Here is an 18,917-nt window from a genome sequence, read left to right on the forward strand (position 1 = left end):
TATTATTATTATTATTTGGGATGGAGTCTTGCTCTGTTGCCCAGGCTAGAGTGCAGTGGCGTGATCCCGGCTCCCTGCAACCTTTGTCTCCTCAGTTCAAGTGGTTCTCCTGCCCCAGCCTCCCAAGTAGCTGAGATTACAGGCTCCTGCCACCATGCCCAGCTAATTTTTGTATTTTTAGTAGACATGGGGTTTCACCATGTTGGCCCAGCTGATCTCAAACTCCCAAACTTCAGTGATCTGCCCATCTCGCCCTCCTAAAGTGCTGGATTACAGGCGTGATTACAGGCACGCCTGACCTATTATTATTATTTTGAGATAGAGTCTCACACTGTTTCCCAGGCTGGAGGGCAGTGGTACCATCTTGGCTCACTGCAACCTCCACCTCCTGGGTTCAAGCGATTCTCCTGCCTCAGCCTCCCTAGTAGCTGGGATTACAGGCATGCAACACCACGCCTGGCTAATTTTTGTATTTTTAGTAGAGATGGGGTTTCACCATGTTGGCCGGGCTTGTCTCAAATTCCTGGCTGGGGATTACAGGAGTGAGCCACTATGCCTGACCTTAGCCAAGGAGTTTGGACTTTCTTCTCTAAATAGTAGGGAGCCACCGAAGGTTTTTGAGGAGGAAAGTCATGTAATTAAACCTGTGCCTCAGGAAGTTCCCTAGGTCAAAGGTGCAAAGATGAATTGGAGCAGGGAGGGGCTGAAGGATGAGAAACCGTTAAGAGACTGTTGCAGGCACTGCAGCAATAACTGGTTCTGGCATGAATCACTGGCGGATGCAAAATCCCTAGGGTGATAAGTTGTCAGGAAACAGGATAGTCATGGTCTCAAAGTATCGTGTCCGGAATTGGTGGGTTCTTGGTCTCACTGACTTCAAGAATGAAGCCGCGGACCCTCGCGGTGTTACAGTTCTTAAAGGCGGCATGTCTGGAGTTTGTTCCTTCTGAAGTTCGGATGTGTTTGGATGGAGTTTCTTCCTTCTGGTGGGTTCGTGATCTCGTTGGCTCAGGAGTGACGCTGCAGACCTTCGCAGTGATTGTTACAGCTCTTAAGGCAGTGCCTCTGGAGTTGCTCATTCCTCCCGGTGGGTTCATGGTCTCGACCGCTTGAGGAGTGAAGCTGCAGACCTTCGCCGTGAGTGTTAGAGCTCACAAAGGCAGTGTGGACCCAAAGAGTGAGCAGCAGCAAGATTTATTGCAAACAGCCAAAGAACAAAGCTTCCACAGTGTGGAAGGGGACCCCAGCGGGTTGCCACTGCTGGTTCGGGCAGCCTGCTTTTATTCTCTTATCTGGCCCCACCCACATCCTGCTGATTGGTCCATTTTACAGAGAGTGAGTGGTGTATTTTTACAGGGTGCTGATTGGTGCATTTACAATCCCTGAGCCAGACACAAAGGTTCTCCACGTCCCCACTAGATTAGCTAGATACAGAGTGTCCACACAAAGGTTCTCCAAGTCCCTACCAGAGTAGCTAGATACAGAGTGTCGGTTGGTGCATTCACAAACCCTGAGCTAGACACAGGGTGCTGATTGGCGTGTTTACAAACCTTGAGCTACAGACAGAGTGCTGATTGGTGTATTTACAATCCCTTAGCTAGACATAAATGTTCTCCAAGTTCCCACTAGACTCAGGAGCCCAGCTGGCTTCACCCAGTGGATCTCGCTCTGGGGCTGCAGGTGGAGCTGCCTGCCAGTCCCGCCCCGTGCGCCCACACTCCTCAGGCCTTGGGTAGTCGATGGGACTGGGCGCCGTGGAGCAGGGGCAGCGCTCGTCGGGGAGGCTCGGGCTGCACAGGAGCCCACGGAGGAGGGGGGAGGCTCAGGCATGGCGGGCTGCAGATCCTGAGCCCTGCCCCGCGGGAAGGCAGCTAAGGCCCGGCGAGAAATCCAGCGCAGCACCGGTGGGCCCGCCAAGCCCACGCCCACCCGGAACTCCAGCTGGCTCGCAAGCGCCGTGTGCAGCCCTGGTTCCCGCTCGCGCCTCTCCCTCCACACCTCCCCGCAAGCTGAGGGAGCCAGCTCCGGCCTCGGACAGCCCAGGAAGGGGCTCCCACAGTGCAGCGGCGGGCTGAAGGGCTCCTCAAGTGCCGCCAAAGTGGGAGCCCAGGCAGAGGAGGCACCGAGAGCGAGCGAGGGCTGTGAGGCCAGCACGCTGTCACCTCTCAGTATCACCCCTCAGATTCTGCATCGATTACTGAGAGATAAGGCACCCTTAGGCTGGGGAGAGCGGGAAGATACCACCTTCACCAAGTGGCTGCTCAGCATCCCCAGAGTGGGGCAAACCAACATCAGATGCCCCCTGATATGATGCATGGGGTCGGAGGAGGGGATGCTGGGGTGAGCACAGAATCCCTTCCCTTCTAAATCGTCCTGCTGAAAATGCATTGCCTACACCTAACCCCAGTGAAACATCAGACAAACCCGAACTGAAAGACATTCTGCAAAATGACTGGGCTCCTCATAGGACAAAAAGCGGCTAGGGGACTGTCCTTGATTAAAAGGGACTAACAGGACGAGGACGTGAAATGCCATGTGTGAGCCCATTGGGATCTGGGACAGGAGGAGACAGAGCTGTGACAGGCATTACTGGGACAACTGGGGCATTTTTTTTTTTTTTTTGAGATGGAGTCTTGCTCTGTCCCCCAGGCTGGAGTGCAGTGGTGCGATCTTGGCTCATTGCAACCTCCGCCTCCTGGGTTCAAGCGATTCTCCTGCCTCAGCCTCCTGAGTAGCTGGGATTACAGGTGCCTGCCACCACGCCCAGCTGACTTTTTGTATTTTTAGTAGAGACAGAGTTTCACCATGTTGAGCTTGATGGGATCCGGGACGCGCCTGTAGTCCCAGTTACTCGGGATGCTGAGGCAGGAGGATCGCTTGAACTTGGGAGGCGGAGGTTGCAGTGAGCTGAGATCACCCCACTGCACTCCGGCCTGGGCAACAGAATAAGACTCCATCTTAAATTAATAAATAAATAAATAAATAAATAAGGGCCATGGTTGTGGGGTGAGGAGGGGACAGAGAAGGAGAGAGGTTTAGGAAGCAGACTTCATGGTACTCAGGACAGGAGGATACGCAGTCACAGCTTCTGGCCTGGGTGTCTGCATAGATTGTGTGCCCTTTGCTGACAGCAGGTGGCTGGGGAGCGGATGCGCCCAGCGCTGGCTGTGCTGTGTGGGATTTGCGAGCCCTGAGGAAGAGGTTTTGAGGATTCAGATGATCAGGGAAGCAGGGGATGGAGATGTGGCATCTTCAACTGAGGGGCAATGTTCACTCAGGCACTCAGCAGACGTTTACTTACTGCCCACAAGTCAATCATGGCTGAATAGATGAGGCAGCAATGAGAACAGCAGTAGCATTACAGCAGTGACCCTCTTTTCTGATGTTCCAGGCCTCGTGCTAAATAAATGTCTTGCACAGAATCACTTTGGGCTCCCCGACCCCTCACTCCTGGTCTACCTCCTTCCTCACTGGACACTCCACCTCGCTCTCCTTTGCTGAGGCCGCCTCCTCTGCTTCACTTTTAAATATCGGATGCCCCAGATCCCAGTCCTGGGCCCCTTCTGTCCTCTCCCTGCACACTTAGCTGCTTGGCTTTCAGTACTGTCTGGGAAAAACCATGACTCCGGAGTCCACAGCTTGGGCCTTGATTTCTCCCCTGAACCTGCCAATTTATACAACCCAGCCATCCACTGCGTTTATCACACCTCAGGCCCCACACTGCACTCATTGTTTCACTAATTTCTTTTTTTTTTTCCTTTTTTTTTTTTTTTTTTTTTGAGATGGACTTTCACTCTTGTTCCCCAGGCTGGAGTACAATGGCACAGTATTGACTCACTGCAACCTCCGCCTCCCAGGTTCAAGCCATTCTCCTGCCTCAGGCTCCCAAGTAGCTGGGATTACAGGCATGTGCCACCACGCCTGGCTAATTTTGTATTTTTAGTAGAGACGGGGTTTCTCCATGTTGGTCAGGCGGGTCTCGAACTCCCGATCTCAGGTGATCCGCCTGCCTCGGCCTCCCAAAGTGCTGGGATTATAGGCGTGAGCAACCGCGCCCGTCCCACTGCTACAATAACACTAACTAAGCTACAGACTTGATGGGATTCACCAGTTTTTCTACTAATGTCCTTTTTCTGTTCCTGGATCCATTCCAGGATCCCACATTGCCTTTAGTCCCCCTCCTCATCTCCTCCGTCTCCTCCAATCTGTGACAGCTTTCCCATCTCTTCCAGTTTCCCCTGAAGGCTGGGGGCACAGCGATCTGCTCATCTTTGACTTTAGAAAAAGTCTCCCTGGATGAATGATGACATTGGCCCGAGAGTGCACAGGCTTGGGGGCTACTGCAACCATCCAGGAGAGAACTAATGGTGGCTTGGAGTAGGAAGTGGGTGTAGATGAGAGAATCAGGTAAATATGGAGTGTATTTATTTTATTTTTCGTAGAGATGGGGGCTCACTATGTTGCCCAGGCTGGTCTCCAACTCCTGGGCTCAAGCAATCCTCCTGCCTCAGCCTCCCGAAATGTTGGAATTACAGGTGTGAGCCACTACCAGGCATGAAACGTATTTTAGAATGGCCGTGGGACATCAGCCACCAGCAAATTTTTTGTTTTTTGTTTTTTGTTTTTTGTTTTCTGAGACAGAGTCTCGCGCTGTCACCCAGGCTGGAGTGCAGTGGCCAGATCTCGGTTCACTGCAACCTCCACCTTCCGGGTTCAAGCAATTCTCCAGCCTCAGCCTCCCTAGTAGCCAGGATTACAGGCATGCACTACTGCATCCGGCTAATTTTTTTTTTTTTTTGAGACAGAGTCTCACTCTGTTGCCCAGGCTGGAGTGCAGTGGCGCGATCTCAGCTCACTGCAAGCTCTGCCCTCCAGGTTCACGCCATTCTCCTGACTCAGCCTCCCGAGTAGCTGGGACTACAGGTGCCCGCCACCACGCCCGGCTATTTTTTTTTTTTTTGTATTTTTAGTAGAGACGGGGTTTCACCGTGTTAGCCGGGCTGGTCTCGATCTCCTGACCTTGTGATCCGCCCGCCTCGGCCTCCCAAAGTGCTGGGATTACAGGCGTGAGCCACTGCTCCCGGCCGCATTCAGCTAATTTTTGTATTTTTAGTAGAGACCAGTTTCACCATGTTGGCCAGGCTGGTCTCAAACTCCTGACCTCAGATGATCCACCCGCCTCGGCCTCCCAAAGTGTTAGCATTACAGGTGTGAGCCACCGTGCCTGGCAACCTTGCAAATTTTGAATTCTCTGCTAGGTGCTGGGAACTCAGACTTCACCAACACCAGCCCAGAGAGGCTGGACGGGGCAGTGGCTGCAAAGGGAGAGGACAGGGGATCTTAAGAAGGCATGAAGAGAGGGGATCTGCATGAAGGCGACTGTGGTTACTTTTTTGTTTCGTTTGTTGTTTTAAGACAATGTCTTGCTCTGTTGCCCATGCTGGAGGGCAATGGCACAATCTTGACTCACTGCAACTTCCGCCTCCTGGGCTCAGGCAATCCTCCGGCCTCAGCCTCCTAGGTAGCTGAGACTACAGGCACGTACCACCAGGCCCTGCTAAGTTTTAAAAAACTTGTAGTAGAGACAGGGTCTCGCCATGTTGCCTTGGCTGGTCTAGAACTCCTGAGCTCAAGTGATCCTCCCACCTTGGCCTCCCAAAGTGCTGGGATTACAGGTGTGAGCCACCACACCCACAGTTGTGGCTTCTTTAAGATGAGGCCATGATACCCTTTACTCTTCACCTAAAGCAGTAGCCAAGGGACGTGTACATAGGGGTGCTCAACACCTGCTCACTGACTGAGGGATTGAGCAGAGTGGAGGGTGACACACCAAGGTCATGGCAACTCTGTCATGAGGCTAGGAGTTGCAAAGAGGGTCACTACTGAGGACAGTTACATTAATCCTTTAGGCCAGCACTTCTGAAACTATAAGGTGTACAAATCACCAGACAGTTTTGTTAAATGCAGATTCAGAAGCAGTGCATCTGGGCTGGGACCTGAGATTCTGCATTTCTGGCAAACTCCCAGCTACCAGTTTATAAAAGGTTGTCCATCCCTGCACCTTTCCCATCCTCATGGCAGCCCTGGGAGAAGCCTCAGGGTAGGAACATTTGGATACGAAAAACAGGGGCTTTCTAGAGCTGTCGCACATGAAACAGGCTCATTAGAACCTGTCTCTGCTAAAAATACAAAAATGAGCTGGGCATGGTGGTGCATGCCTGTAATCCCAGCTACTTGGGAGGCTGAGGCAAGAGAATCATTTGAACCCAGGAGGCATAGATTGCAGTGAGCCGAGATTGCGTCATTGCACTCTAGCCTGGGTGACAGAACGAGACTCTGTCTCAAAAAAAAAAAGGCCAGGCACGGTGGCTCACGCCTGTAATCCCAGCACTTTGGGAGGCCAAGGTGAGCAGATCACCTGAGGTCAGGAATTCGAGACCAGCCTGGCCAACATGGTGAAATGCCGTCTCTACTAAAAATACAAAAATTAGCCGGGCATGGTGGCGCGTACCTATAATCCCAGCTACTCAGTAGGCTGAGGCAGGAGAATGGCTTGAACCTGGGAGGCGGAGGTTGCCATGAGCCGAGATGGTGCCACTGCATTCCAGCCTGGGCGACAGAGAGAGACTCTGACTCAAAAACAAAACAAAACAAAACAAACAAACAAACAAAAAACCAAGAAAGGGGGGGAATTCCTTGGATTCTGATTGAAGGAAATAGAACTGGGAAGGGCAGATTGTCAGGCGGCTGCCGCTGGGCCCACCTCTCCCTCCCTGGGGTCACACAGGCTATTGTCAACACTTCTCTCCACAAATTTGCTTCTTCTCTATCTTGTCTGTGGATCCCCAGACCCTGTGGCCTTCCAGTTCTTGAACCCATCTCTTGACTGAGTCAGGGTCTCAATTTCAAATTCTTGACCTCAGCTTGAGAGGGGCATCCAAGCGCTTGTCTAATCAGCCTTGGTCAGAGAGGTGGAGTCACTTGGTACAGACAGTGAGACCTGTAAGAGGAGGGTGTGGGGTCTGCCCTAATCACTGGTCCTAAGGGACAAAGAAAGGTAGAATATTAGAGCTGCCTGGACCTCTCCCCTTACCTTGAGCCCCTCTCTTCTCTCTCCAGACACCGGTGGTGGGGGCTGGAGCGCAGGACAGCACTGGGCAAGGCTCCGGGGAGAAAGCAAGTTCTCCCTGGAGCGGCACCGGTCAACACTGACCCAGGCTTCCTCCATGACACCACACAGCGGACCTCGAAGCACCACGTTTCAGGCTTCTCCTGCCCAAAGGGACACTGCTCAGGCTGCCTCTACACGTGAAACCCCCAGAGCCTCCTCTCCCCACCGAATCACCCAAAGGGACACCTCCAGGGCCTCATCCACCCAAGAGGACACCCCCAGGGCCTCATCTACACAGTGGAACACCCCCAGAGCTTCCTCTCCCTCACGAAGCACCCAACAGGATAACCCCAGAACCTCTTCTACCCAGCAGGACAACCCCCAAACTTCTTTTCCTACTTGTACTCCCCAACGGGAAAACCCCAGGACACCCTGTGTCCAGCAGGACGATCCCAGAGCCTCCTCTCCCAACAGAACCACTCAACGAGAGAATTCCAGACCATCCTGTGCCCAGCGGGACAATCCCAGAGCCTCCAGAACCTCCTCTCCCAATAGAGCCACACAAGACAGCCCCAGAACATCCTGTGCCCAGCAGGACAATCCCAGAGCCTCCTCTCCTAACAGAACCACCCAACAAGAGAACCCCAGAACATCCTGTGCCCGACGGGACAATCCCAGAGCCTCCTCTCCCAACAGAACCACCCAACAAGACAGCCCCAGAACATCCTATGCCCGACGGGACAATCCCAGAGCCTCCTCTCCCAACAGAACCACCCAACGAGGCAGCCCCAGAACATCCTGTGCCCGATGGGACAATCCCAGAGCCTCCTCTCCCAACAGAGCCACCCAACAGGACAACCCCAGAACATCCTGTGCCCGACGGGACAATCCCAGAGCCTCCTCTCCCAACAGAACCATCCAACAGGACAACCCCAGAACATCCTGTGCCCGACGGGACAATCCCAGAGCCTCCTCTCCCAACAGAACCACTCAACGAGACAGCCCCAGAACATCCTGTGCCAGACGGGACAATCCCAGAGCCTCCTCTCCTAACAGAACCACCCAACAAGAGAACCCCAGAACATCCTGTGCCCGACGGGACAATCCCAAAGCCTCCTCTCCCATCAGAGCCACCCAACAGGACAACCCCAGAACATCCTGTGCCCAGCGGGACAATCCCAGAGCCTCCTCTCCCATCAGAGCCACCCAACAGGACAACCCCAGAACTTGTATTCAACAGAACATCCCCAGATCATCTTCTACCCAACAAGACAACCCTAAAATCTCTTGTACCAAACGGGATAACCTCAGACGCACTAGTACACAGCGGGACCGCACACAGTCCTTTTCCTTTCAACGAGACAACCCTGGAACCTCCTCATCTCAATGCTGCACCCAAAAGGAGAATCTGAGACCATCATCTCCCCACCGCTCCACTCAATGGAACAATCCCAGGAATTCATCTCCCCATCGTACTAACAAAGACATCCCCTGGGCCTCGTTTCCCCTCCGGCCAACTCAGAGTGATGGTCCCCGAACCTCTTCCCCATCTCGCTCCAAGCAAAGTGAGGTTCCCTGGGCATCCATTGCCCTCCGGCCAACCCAAGGTGACAGGCCTCAGACATCCTCTCCCAGCAGGCCAGCCCAGCATGACCCACCCCAGTCCTCCTTTGGCCCCACCCAGTACAACTTGCCATCCCGGGCCACCTCTTCCCCCCATAACCCAGGCCACCAGAGCACCTCCCGGACTTCCTCACCTGTGTACCCCGCTGCCTATGGGGCTCCCCTGACCTCTCCTGAGCCCTCCCAGCCTCCATGTGCTGTGTGCATTGGGCACCGGGATGCCCCTCGAGCCTCTTCGCCCCCTCGCTATTTGCAGCACGACCCCTTCCCCTTCTTCCCAGAGCCCCGCGCCCCTGAGAGAGAATTGCCCCAGCACGAGCCTCCCTATATACCACCTGCTGTGTGCATTGGACACCGAGATGCCCCCCGGGCGTCCTCGCCCCCCCGCCACACCCAATTTGACCCCTTCCCCTTCCTCCCAGACACATCAGATGCCGAGCATCAGTGTCAGTCCCCCCAACACGAGCCCCTTCATCTCCCTGCACCTGTGTGTATTGGGTACCGAGACGCACCCCGGGCCTCCTCCCCACCACGCCAGGCCCCAGAGCCTTCCCTCTTATTCCAGGACCTCCCCAGGGCCAGCACAGAGAGCCTTGTCCCTTCCATGGACTCTCTGCACGAGTGCCCCCACATCCCCACCCCTGTGTGCATTGGGCACCGGGATGCACCCTCCTTCTCATCCCCACCACGCCAGGCTCCTGAGCCATCCCTCTTCTTCCAGGACCCCCCTGGAACTAGTATGGAGAGCCTGGCCCCCTCCACTGACTCTCTGCATGGCTCCCCATTGCTGATCCCCCAAGTGTGCATCGGGCACCGGGATGCACCCCGAGCCTCCTCCCCACCCCGCCACCCACCCAGTGACCTAGCGTTTCTGGCACCCTCACCTTCGCCGGGCAGCTCCGGGGGCTCCCGGGGCTCAGCGCCTCCCGGGGAGACCAGGCACAACTTGGAGCGGGAGGAGTACACTGTGCTGGCTGACCTGCCCCCACCCAGGAGGCTGGCCCAGAGACAGCCAGGGCCCCAGGCGCAGTGCAGCAGCGGGGGCCGCACCCGCAGCCCTGGCCGCGCAGAGGTGGAGCGCCTCTTCGGGCAAGAGCGCAGGTGAGCCCGGGGTGGGGGGTCAGCCAGGTGGGCTGGGGAGGAGGCTCGGCAGCAGGACAGGTGAAGGGTTAGGGTGCCAAAAGAAAGTGTTCAAATCCCTCTGGCTTGCCATTTACCGGCTGTGCGACCTTGGGCAAATCGCTCGGTTTCTCTGTTTCCGCATATTAGGAGTTTTCTGTTTTGTGTGTGTGTGTGGTTAAGTGACGTCATGCACAGCCCAGTGGTTAACAGCAAAGACTGTAGTCAGGAGGGCTGAGTCCAAATCTTGGGTCAAAGCCACATGTCAACTCGTGTGACCTGATATAGTGAGTTAACCTACCTGAGCCTCAGTTTCCTCATCTGTAATGGAGGGGAACGTGAGCACATTCATTCAAATAAGGGTGAACTGTCTTTTTATTTTTTCTTTTTCGGTTTTTTTTTTTTTTTTTTTGAGGCGGAGTTTTGCTCTTGTTGCCCAGGCTGGAGCTCAATGGTGCGATCTCGGCTCACTGCAACCTCCACCTCCCGAGTTCAAGCAATTGTCCTGCCTCAGCCTCCCGAGTAGCTGGGATTACAGAGGCCCACCACCACACCCGGCTAATTTTTTTGTATTTTTAGTAGAGACGGGGTTTCGCCATATTGGCCAGGCTGGTCTCGAACTCCTGACCTCAAGTGATCCACCCATCTCGGCCTCGCAAAGTGCTAGGATTACAGGAGTGAGCCATCGCGCCCAGCCAAAATGAGAGTGAACTCTCAAACCCTTTGATCCAGACTCACGGGTTTTTTTTTTTTTCTTCCGTGCATGAAGGAGAAGAAGAAAGTACCCATGATTTTTTCCTGCCTTGGCAAAGAAAACTCATGGGTCCCTATGCATTTCAGAAAACAGTTATGTCAATTTAAAATGTATGGCCAGGGCCGGGCACGGTGGCTCATGCCTGTAATCCCAGCACTTGGGGAGGCCGAGGCAGGCGGATCACGAGGTCAGGAGATCGACAGCAGCCTGGCTAACACGGTGAAACCCCGTCTCTACTAAAAATACAAAAAATTAGCTGGGCGTGGTGGCGGGCACCTGTAGTCCCAGCAACTCGGGAGGCTGAGGCAGGAGAATTGCTTGAACCCGGGAGGCGGGGCTTGCAGTGAGCCGAGATCATACCACTGCACTCCAGCCTGGGCGACAGAGCGAGACTCCATCTAAAAATAAAACAAAATAAAAATGTATGGCCAGAGCTACCTATTTTAAGAAAGAAAGCTCACAGAATTACGGATTTTTAGCAGTCAAACATCCTAGGACACCTGAAGTCCAGGTGTCTTTTGAGTCTCCTTGGTCAGCAGCACTGGCCCCCTGGAAGGGGAGCATTTCCTCCTGATCCCGCTGAGGTTTCTTTCCCCAAAAGTTCCAGCCCTCGAGTTTTCAAGAATCAGAGCTAGAATTCCATTAGTTAGGTTCAGGAGAACAACAGTAACAAAAAGCAGTCTGGAAGTCTCAAAACTTTCCGTGTATATAATTCAACGAATTTTTAGTATATTTACCAAGTTGTCCAACCATTGCCACAATCTAACTTTAGAACATTTTCATCACCCTAAAGGGTATGGAATATTTTGTATCTAAAATTCCTCTTTGCTGCTCCTTGGGAAAGTTTTCTCCTGGATTTGAATCTGCATGAGAAACCTTATCAATCTTGGCTGGGGGCAGTGGCTCCCTCCTGTAATCCCAGCACCGGAGCTTGCAGTGAGCCGAGATCGTGCCACTGCACTCCAGCCTGGGCGACAGAGCGAGACTCCGTCTCAAAAAAAAAAAAAAAAAAAAATTAGCCGGGCATAGTGGCACACGCCTGTAGTCCCAGCTACTCAGGAGGCTGAGGCAGCAGTATCGCCTGAATTTGGGAGGTGGAGTTTGCAGTGAGCTGAGATTGCGTCATTGCGCTCCAGCCTGGGCAACAAGAGTGAAACTCCATCTCAAAAAAAGAAAAAAAAGAAACTTTATCTCTTGTTCTTCAAATTTCCTTTTCCAGTAAGCTTGATCATTTAATATCCAGATGACAACCGTGTGGTCTCCAGCATTAGTATAATTATTTCTTTGGCCTTAAAAACAAAAACAAAAACCCAGAGCAGTTTTAGGTTCACAGCAAAATTGAGCAGAAAGTGCAGAGTTCCATGCACAGCCTCTCCCACTACCAATATCCTGTACTAGACAGGTATGCTTGTTTCCAGCTCCTGGCCTCAAGGGATCCTCCTTTCTTGGCCTCTCAAAGTGCTGGTGAGCCACTGTACTGGGCAGTAGGGTGATACATTTGTTACAATCCATGAACCTACACTGACAAATCACCCAAAGTTTAGGGTTCACTCTTGGTGATGTACAGCCTATAGGCTTGAATGAATGTATAATGACAAGTATCCACCACTGTAACATCATGGAGTAGTTTCACCCTGAAAGTCTTCAGTGTCTTTAACTTTTTTTTTGTTTGTTTGGAGATGGAGTCTTGCTCTGTCGCCCAGGCTGGAGTACAGTGGTGCAATCTTGGCTCACTGCAACCTCTGCCTTCCGGGTTCAAGCAGTTCTTCTGCCTCAGCCTGCTGAGTAGCTGGGACTACAGGAGCACACCGCCACATCCGGCTAATTTTTTTGTATTTTTAGTAGCGACAGGGTTTCACCCTGTTGCCCAGGCTGGTCTTGAACTCCTGAGCTCAGGCAATCTGCCCACCTCGGCCTCCCAAAGTGCTGGGATTACAGGCGTGAGCCACCGTGCCTGGCCTGACCTTTTTTTTTTTGAAACAGGGTCTTGCTCTGTCACCCAGCAGGAGTGCAGTGGCATGATCATGGCTCACTGCGGCCTCAAACTGCCAGGCTCAAGCGATTCTCTCACCTCAGCCTCCTCAGTAGCTGGGACTACAGTCGTGTACCACTATGCCCAGCTAATTTTTCTATTTTTTGTAGAGATGGAGTCTCACTTTGTTGCCCAGATTGGTCTCAAACTCCTAGCCTCGAGCAATGATCCCACCTTGGCCTCCCGAAGTTCTTTGACCTTTTTATGATGACTATTTCTGGTCTAACGTCAATTTTCCGAACTTTGTCTTAACTAATAACTCAGCAGGGACATTAAGGTCTTTAAGCCAAAGTTAATTAATTTTCTTTCCTTTTTTCCAGGATAATTTCAGAGAGATAAGGTGTTTATATTGGTAGAAATGAGAAATATGTTTACACTTTTATTAACCATTTGTTTTTACATGATCACTCCTATATATTTAATTCTACTCTCTTTGAAATAGCTTATTTAGGGAAGTTTTCATAATTTTACTGAATAATTAAATTTTTTCCTCTTATCTGGCACCTTTTCCAAGTAGAAAACCATTCATCCTCTGAATATGGAAAATTTTAAAACTATGTAGTGTGTGTGTAAGGGACAGACTGGAGCTTATGAGCGGGTGGCTGTAGGAGTGCGCTTTTATTTTCTCCTATTTCCTCCTCGATATGTATTTATTGAGCATCTACTCTGTCCAAGCATTGTCCCGAGTCTGGAAAATTTTTCTTACAGGGTTATCACATCAAAGCATTGGGAGTTTTGGCTTGATCTTAATTTTTTTTTCCTTAGATGCCTTTAGCATCTCTTAGAGTCATGTAGGATTCTGTGGTCATTTGAATTCAAAACCCCGCCTTCACTGGATTTGCTAGACTTGATGGCTTTGCTCCTTTAATTCTCTCTGGAGGTCGAAGAGCCCATCTAAGCTTCCGAAGGAAACATGTTTCCTTTGTCATGCTTGGTGCGGCCACACCAACCCTTGGGAACAGGTGGCCCCAAGGAGACGCTGTTGCTTCAGCATCGGACAAGCCAGGTCTCTGTTGGGGTTTCAGAATCTTCTTGAGTCCCTCGCTCTTTTCTCTCAATTCTACACGGGGGAAAAAAGGAAGGCGAGTTCTCAGGAGGAATGCTCATCAAGCAAGCTGGAGTTCATATGGAAAATGCATCCATCCGGAAGAGAACACACAAGTGCCTTGCTTCCCTGCACCGGATGTTTCCACTATTGTCCTCCCCGTTAGGGAGGAACAGCCCACTGGGTCATGTTTGGGCTCTTGCTTCATCGACGCTCCTATACCCCAGTTCGGGGGAAAATTCACTCTAAGGCCTTCAGCTCTCACAGAGTAAGGAAACGCACTCACCTCAAATTCGATTACAAATTGGCTGGGTGCAGTGGCTCACGCCTCTAATGCCAAGACTTTGGGAGGTCGAGGCAGGTGGATCACCTGAGGTCAGGAGTTCGAAATGAGACCAGCCTGGCCAACATGGTGAAACCCCGTCTCTACTAAAAATATAAAAATTAGCTGGGCATGGTGGTGGACACCTGTAATCCCAGCTGCTCAGGAGGCTGAGGCAGGAAAATCGCTTGAAACCAGAAGGCAGAGGTTGCAGTGAGCTAAGATTGCACCACTGCACTCCAGCCTGGGTGACAGAGCGAGACTCCATCTCAAAAAAAAAAAAAAAAAAAAAAAGGGGTTACAAACAGCCTGCCCAGGGAGCGAGCCCTCAAGCTCAGAAACACTTCCTCCAGGGAACTTTGGTTCCTCTCTGAACCAGCTGCCAATAACTGCTAACAAGTAAAATTACTGTGCTTTATGGCTCTGATTCTAATGACCTTGGCAAAAGACATGAAACAACAAAAAACTCCAACCCCATACTTTTTTGTTGAGACAGGATCTTGCTCTTTCACCCAGGCTGGAATGCAGTGGCGTGATCATGGCTCACTGCAGCCTCAACCTCCCAGGCTGAAGCGATCCTCCCACCTCAGCCTCCCAAGTAGCTGGGACTACAGCCATGTACCACCATGCCCGGCTCATTTAAAAATTTTTTTTTCCTAGAACAAGGTCTCATTCTGTTGCCAGGGCTGTCTCAAACTCCTCGACTCAAGTGATCCTCCGACCCCAGCCTCCCCAAGTGCTGGAATTACAGGTGTAAAGACACTGTACCTGGCCTCCCAACCCCATATATATATATTTTTTTTTGAGACAGGGTCTCACTATGTCGCCCAGGCTGCACTGCAGTGGCGCGATCTCGGCTCACTGCAACCTCCACCTCCTGGGGTCAAGCGATCCTCCTGCCTCAGCCTCCTGAGTGGCTGGGATTACAGGCACGTGCCACCACGCCTGGCTAAGTTTTCTATTTTTAGTAGAGATTGGGTTTCACTATGTTGACCAGGCTGGTCTCAAACTCCTGACCTCAAGTGATCCACCCACCTCAGCCTCCCAAAGTGCTGGGATTAGAGGCATGAGCCACCGTGCCTGGGCTAATTTTTGTATTTTTAGAGACTGGGTTTCACTATGTTGTCCAGGCTGGTCTTGAACTCCTGAGCTCAAGCCATCCGCCTGCCTCAGCCTCTCAAAGTTCTGGGATTACAGGCGTGACCCACTGCGTCCTGCCCAATCCCATACTTTTGAAGGTGTCGTTCCAGCATGGTTCCTTAGGCACAGGCCCACCACAGACAGCAGGGCCTATGGAGGCCTGAGCAGAGTTTCCTCATACTTCCCTTTTTGCTGCCTCACTCTGGGTCCACCACAGGGTGGCCTTTTTCAGGCTTCTCTTCCTGGTTCAGTTCATCCACCAAAGACACGGCTCCATTTGCTAACTGAGACCCAACCAAAATAAACATTCATGGAGCGGTTGGGTCTTTTGTTGTGACCCCTTAGGTAGAGGAAGGGAGAGATATGCGCAGGTTCTGTTTGGTGTTTCTACCTGTCCGTAGAGATACCACGTTAAACATTAACAGGCATGCCTCCCAGTTAGTAAGCGAGACAACTAACTGGAACTAGACTTTTTACACAAGTTAGAGATGATCTTCATTGGATGCGTCAACAACGCCTGAAGCCCAGTGTCTTAGAAATGACATTTGCCCAGGGCCAGGCGTGGTGGCTCATGCCTGTAATCCCAGCTACTTGGGAGGTTAAGGCAGAGAATCACTTGAACCCGGGAGACGGAAGTTGCAGTGAGCTGAGATTGCGCCACTGCACTCCAGCCTGGGTGACAGAGCGAGACTCCATTTCAAAAAAAAAAAAAAAAGACATTTGCTTGGACAGTTTATGTTGGCCTCTCTGGAGTTGTCAGGGAGAATGTTTCTTTCTTCTGATCTTGCTCAGAGCTCTTTTGCCAACAGCTAGGATGGCCTGGAGTTTTCAAGGCTAAGCGCTGGGATTCTGTTGGTTAACAGTGATGGGAGGGAAAAAGGAAAAGAAATCCAAAATTTACAGTATGGACAGGAAAAGGCAGAAAGAATGGAACACGGGGGCACAGAGCAGTCTGGCTCTGTCGTCCCACCTCGTGGGCTGTGATCATGATGCAAGTGCTTGGCCCCTGGAACATAAGAAGCGCTCCATAAATGCTTTGTCATTATGATTATGTGTGCCCGGTGCCTGGTACACAGTAGGTACTCAATAAATCTTAATTCCCGCAAAGACCAATCTAACCTTTGTCTGGGGGTGGCTGGGTGGGCTGCTGGTGGGGTGGTGGTTGGTCATAGGAAGTGCTGGATGAGACAGGAGAGGGCCATGGCCAGGGCCAGATCCCCCTCCCCACCCAACCGCCTCTACTCCCCACTTTTCTCGTCACATTCACAAGAGCCTCATGAGGCAGAATAGAGCAGTGTTAACCATCCCCATTTTTCAGAAGGGGAAACTGAGGCCCTGAGAGTCATCCTCACTTAGGGCCCTTCAACCAGCTTGCAGTGGGTCCCTGGCTGTCCCATATCTCCTCCTGTTGGAGGTGGGAGCAGAGGGGCTGGGGTGCTGGGAGTGGGACAGTCCCTCAGAGGAGTGGCTGCATTTGCTCATAGGAAGTCCGAGGCAGCGGGGGCCTTCCAGGCCCAGGACGAGGGACGGTCACAGCAGCCCAGCCAAGGCCAGAGCCAACTTCTCCGAAGACAGTCCAGCCCTGCCCCCAGCAGGCAGGTGAGCACTGCCAGCTGTCTGGGGCCCCGCACCCCAAGGGGCGGCCACTGCCTCTTCCCTCCCGCTAGAAGCCAGGCAGGGGGCTTGGACAGGAAGGTCCTCTATGAAAGGGTCGGAGTCCAATCATGGGGATCCAGCTCTCCCCTCTCCCCAAGGGCCAGCAGTTCTTGGCAAAATGCATAAGACCCCACATTAATCCTTTGAAGATAGCCCCTGTCCCATGCTATCCCCTTCCTTTACTAAGCACTGCTCTCTTTTTTTTTTTTTTTTTTTTTGAGATGGAGTCTTGCTCTGTCTCCCAGGCTGGAGTGCAGTGGGGCAATATTGGCTCACTGCAACCTCTGCCTCCCAGGTTCAAGAGATTCTCCTACCGCAGCCTCCCAAATAGCTGGGATTACAGGCGTGTGCCACCACACCCAGCTAATTTTTGTACTTTTAGTAGAGACAGGGTTTCACCATGTTGGCCAGGCTGATCACTCCTGACCTCAGGTGATCCGCCCACCTTGGCCTCCCAAGGTGCTGGGATTACAGGCATGAGCCACGGCATGTGGCCAATACTGCTGTCTTGAGCAGATTTCAGGGAAAGCCTTGAAGCAAGAATCTGGCTCTAAGGGCCCTCTCTTTCAGGGTGATTTGTATCTTTAACCAAACCCAGAGGGCTAGGCCCACCTCAGTGGAATGCGGTATTGGTGATGGAGGTTCTGGCACCTGATACCCCAAGTTGGAATCAGTATCTTTTGAGAGGGGTGAGAAGTCAAGAACAGGAGCAGGTCTTTGCAGATCTTTTTCTGGAACTGAGGAAAGCGGGTGAAAGGGAGGAGCTGACCCCCGAAGGGTAGGGCAGGGACCCTGTGTGCTTTTTGGCCTGCTTTGATTCAGGCTGCTGTGTGGACACAGCCTTGACTCTCTGGGGGCCTAAGAAAGGCAGAGCCGGCAGCCAGGTCCCCAGAGAGAGAGCCTCACCCACCCCCTCACCTCATCCCCAGGTGACCAAGCTCCCTGCCAAACAGGCAGAACTGACCCGGCGGAGCCAAGCAGAGCCCCCTCACCCTCCGAGTCCTGAGAAGAGACCTGAGGGAGACCGGCGGCTCCAGGGGTCCCCGCCACCCCCCAGGACATCAGCCAGGACCCCTGAGAGGGAGCTGGGGACACAGGGACCTCTGGAGAGTGGCCGAGCAGGCCCAAGACAGCCTCTGGGGGCGTGGCAGAGCCAGGAGGAACCGCCAGGGTCCCAGGGCCCTCATAGACACCTGGAGAGGAGCTGGAGCAGCCAGGAGGGAGGCCTGGGCCCTGGGGACTGGCGGGGATGTGGAGAGCCCAGCCTGGGGGCAGCCAAAGCCCCGGAAGGAGCATGGGAGGGCACTCCCAGCGAGTACAGGGAGAGCTGGGGGCAGCCGGAGGCCTGGGAGGAGAAGCCCACTCATGAGCTCCCCAGAGAACTAGGGAAGAGTAGCCCACTCACGAGCCCCCCTGAGAACTGGGGAGGCCCCGCAGAGTCCTCACAATCCTGGCACCCTGAGACACCCACTGCTGTGGGCTGGGGGGCAGAGGGAGCGTGTCCATACCCGCATGGCTCTGAGAGGCGACCCGAGCTTGACTGGAGGGATCTGCTTGGCCTTCTCCGGGCACCAGGAGAGGGGGCCTGGGCCCGTCTCCCCAGCCTGGACTGGGAGGGCCTCTTGGAGCTCCTGCAGGCCAGGCTGCCCCGCAAGGACCCAGCTGGACACAGGGATGACCCGGCCAGGGCTTTAGGGCCAGAGCTGGGTCCCCCAGGCACAAAGGATGTCCCTGAGCAGGAGTCACACAGCCAGCCAGAAGGCTGGGCCGAGGCCTCCCCAGTCAATGGCCAGAGCCCTGCACTGCAGTCCCAGAGCCCGGTCCAGCTGCCCAGCCCTGCCTGCACCTCCACCCAGTGGCCAAAGATCAAAGTGACAAGAGGACCAGCGACTGCAACTCTAGCAGGCCTGGAGCAGATGGGCCCCCTGGGGAGCAGGAGCGCTGCGGAGGGCCCCAGCTTGCCAGAGCTGCAGGTAAGGAGGTTTCCACCCTCCCAAGGGTAGCCAGAAAGTCAGCCCCACCCAGCCAAGTCTCCTTGGAAAAGCCTCCCCTTTGAGTAGCCTAAGCTCCTGCATCCCCCTCCAGGCTCAGACCTCAGCCTCCCTGCTGACCACA

At 53.2% G+C, this 18,917-nt stretch overlaps 1 protein-coding gene across 12 annotated transcripts in view; it reads left to right on the forward strand.

The window, feature by feature from the left end:
* Positions 1-18,917, forward strand: part of TRIOBP (TRIO and F-actin binding protein) — a 76,971-nt gene that overhangs the window by 19,684 nt on the left and 38,370 nt on the right. For all 12 annotated transcript variants that reach the window (XM_063723051.1, XM_054543412.2, XM_054543411.2 and 9 more), the window contains exons 7-9: positions 7,120-9,835; positions 16,631-16,745; positions 17,732-18,775. In XM_063723051.1, coding sequence (XP_063579121.1) covers positions 7,120-9,835; positions 16,631-16,745; positions 17,732-18,775 — 3,875 coding nt within the window. The remainder of the gene's footprint in view (positions 1-7,119; positions 9,836-16,630; positions 16,746-17,731; positions 18,776-18,917) is intronic.

Source organism: Pongo abelii, chromosome 23 (genome assembly GCF_028885655.2).
Source record: "Pongo abelii isolate AG06213 chromosome 23, NHGRI_mPonAbe1-v2.0_pri, whole genome shotgun sequence".
Classification (NCBI taxonomy): Eukaryota; Metazoa; Chordata; class Mammalia; order Primates; family Hominidae; genus Pongo; species Pongo abelii.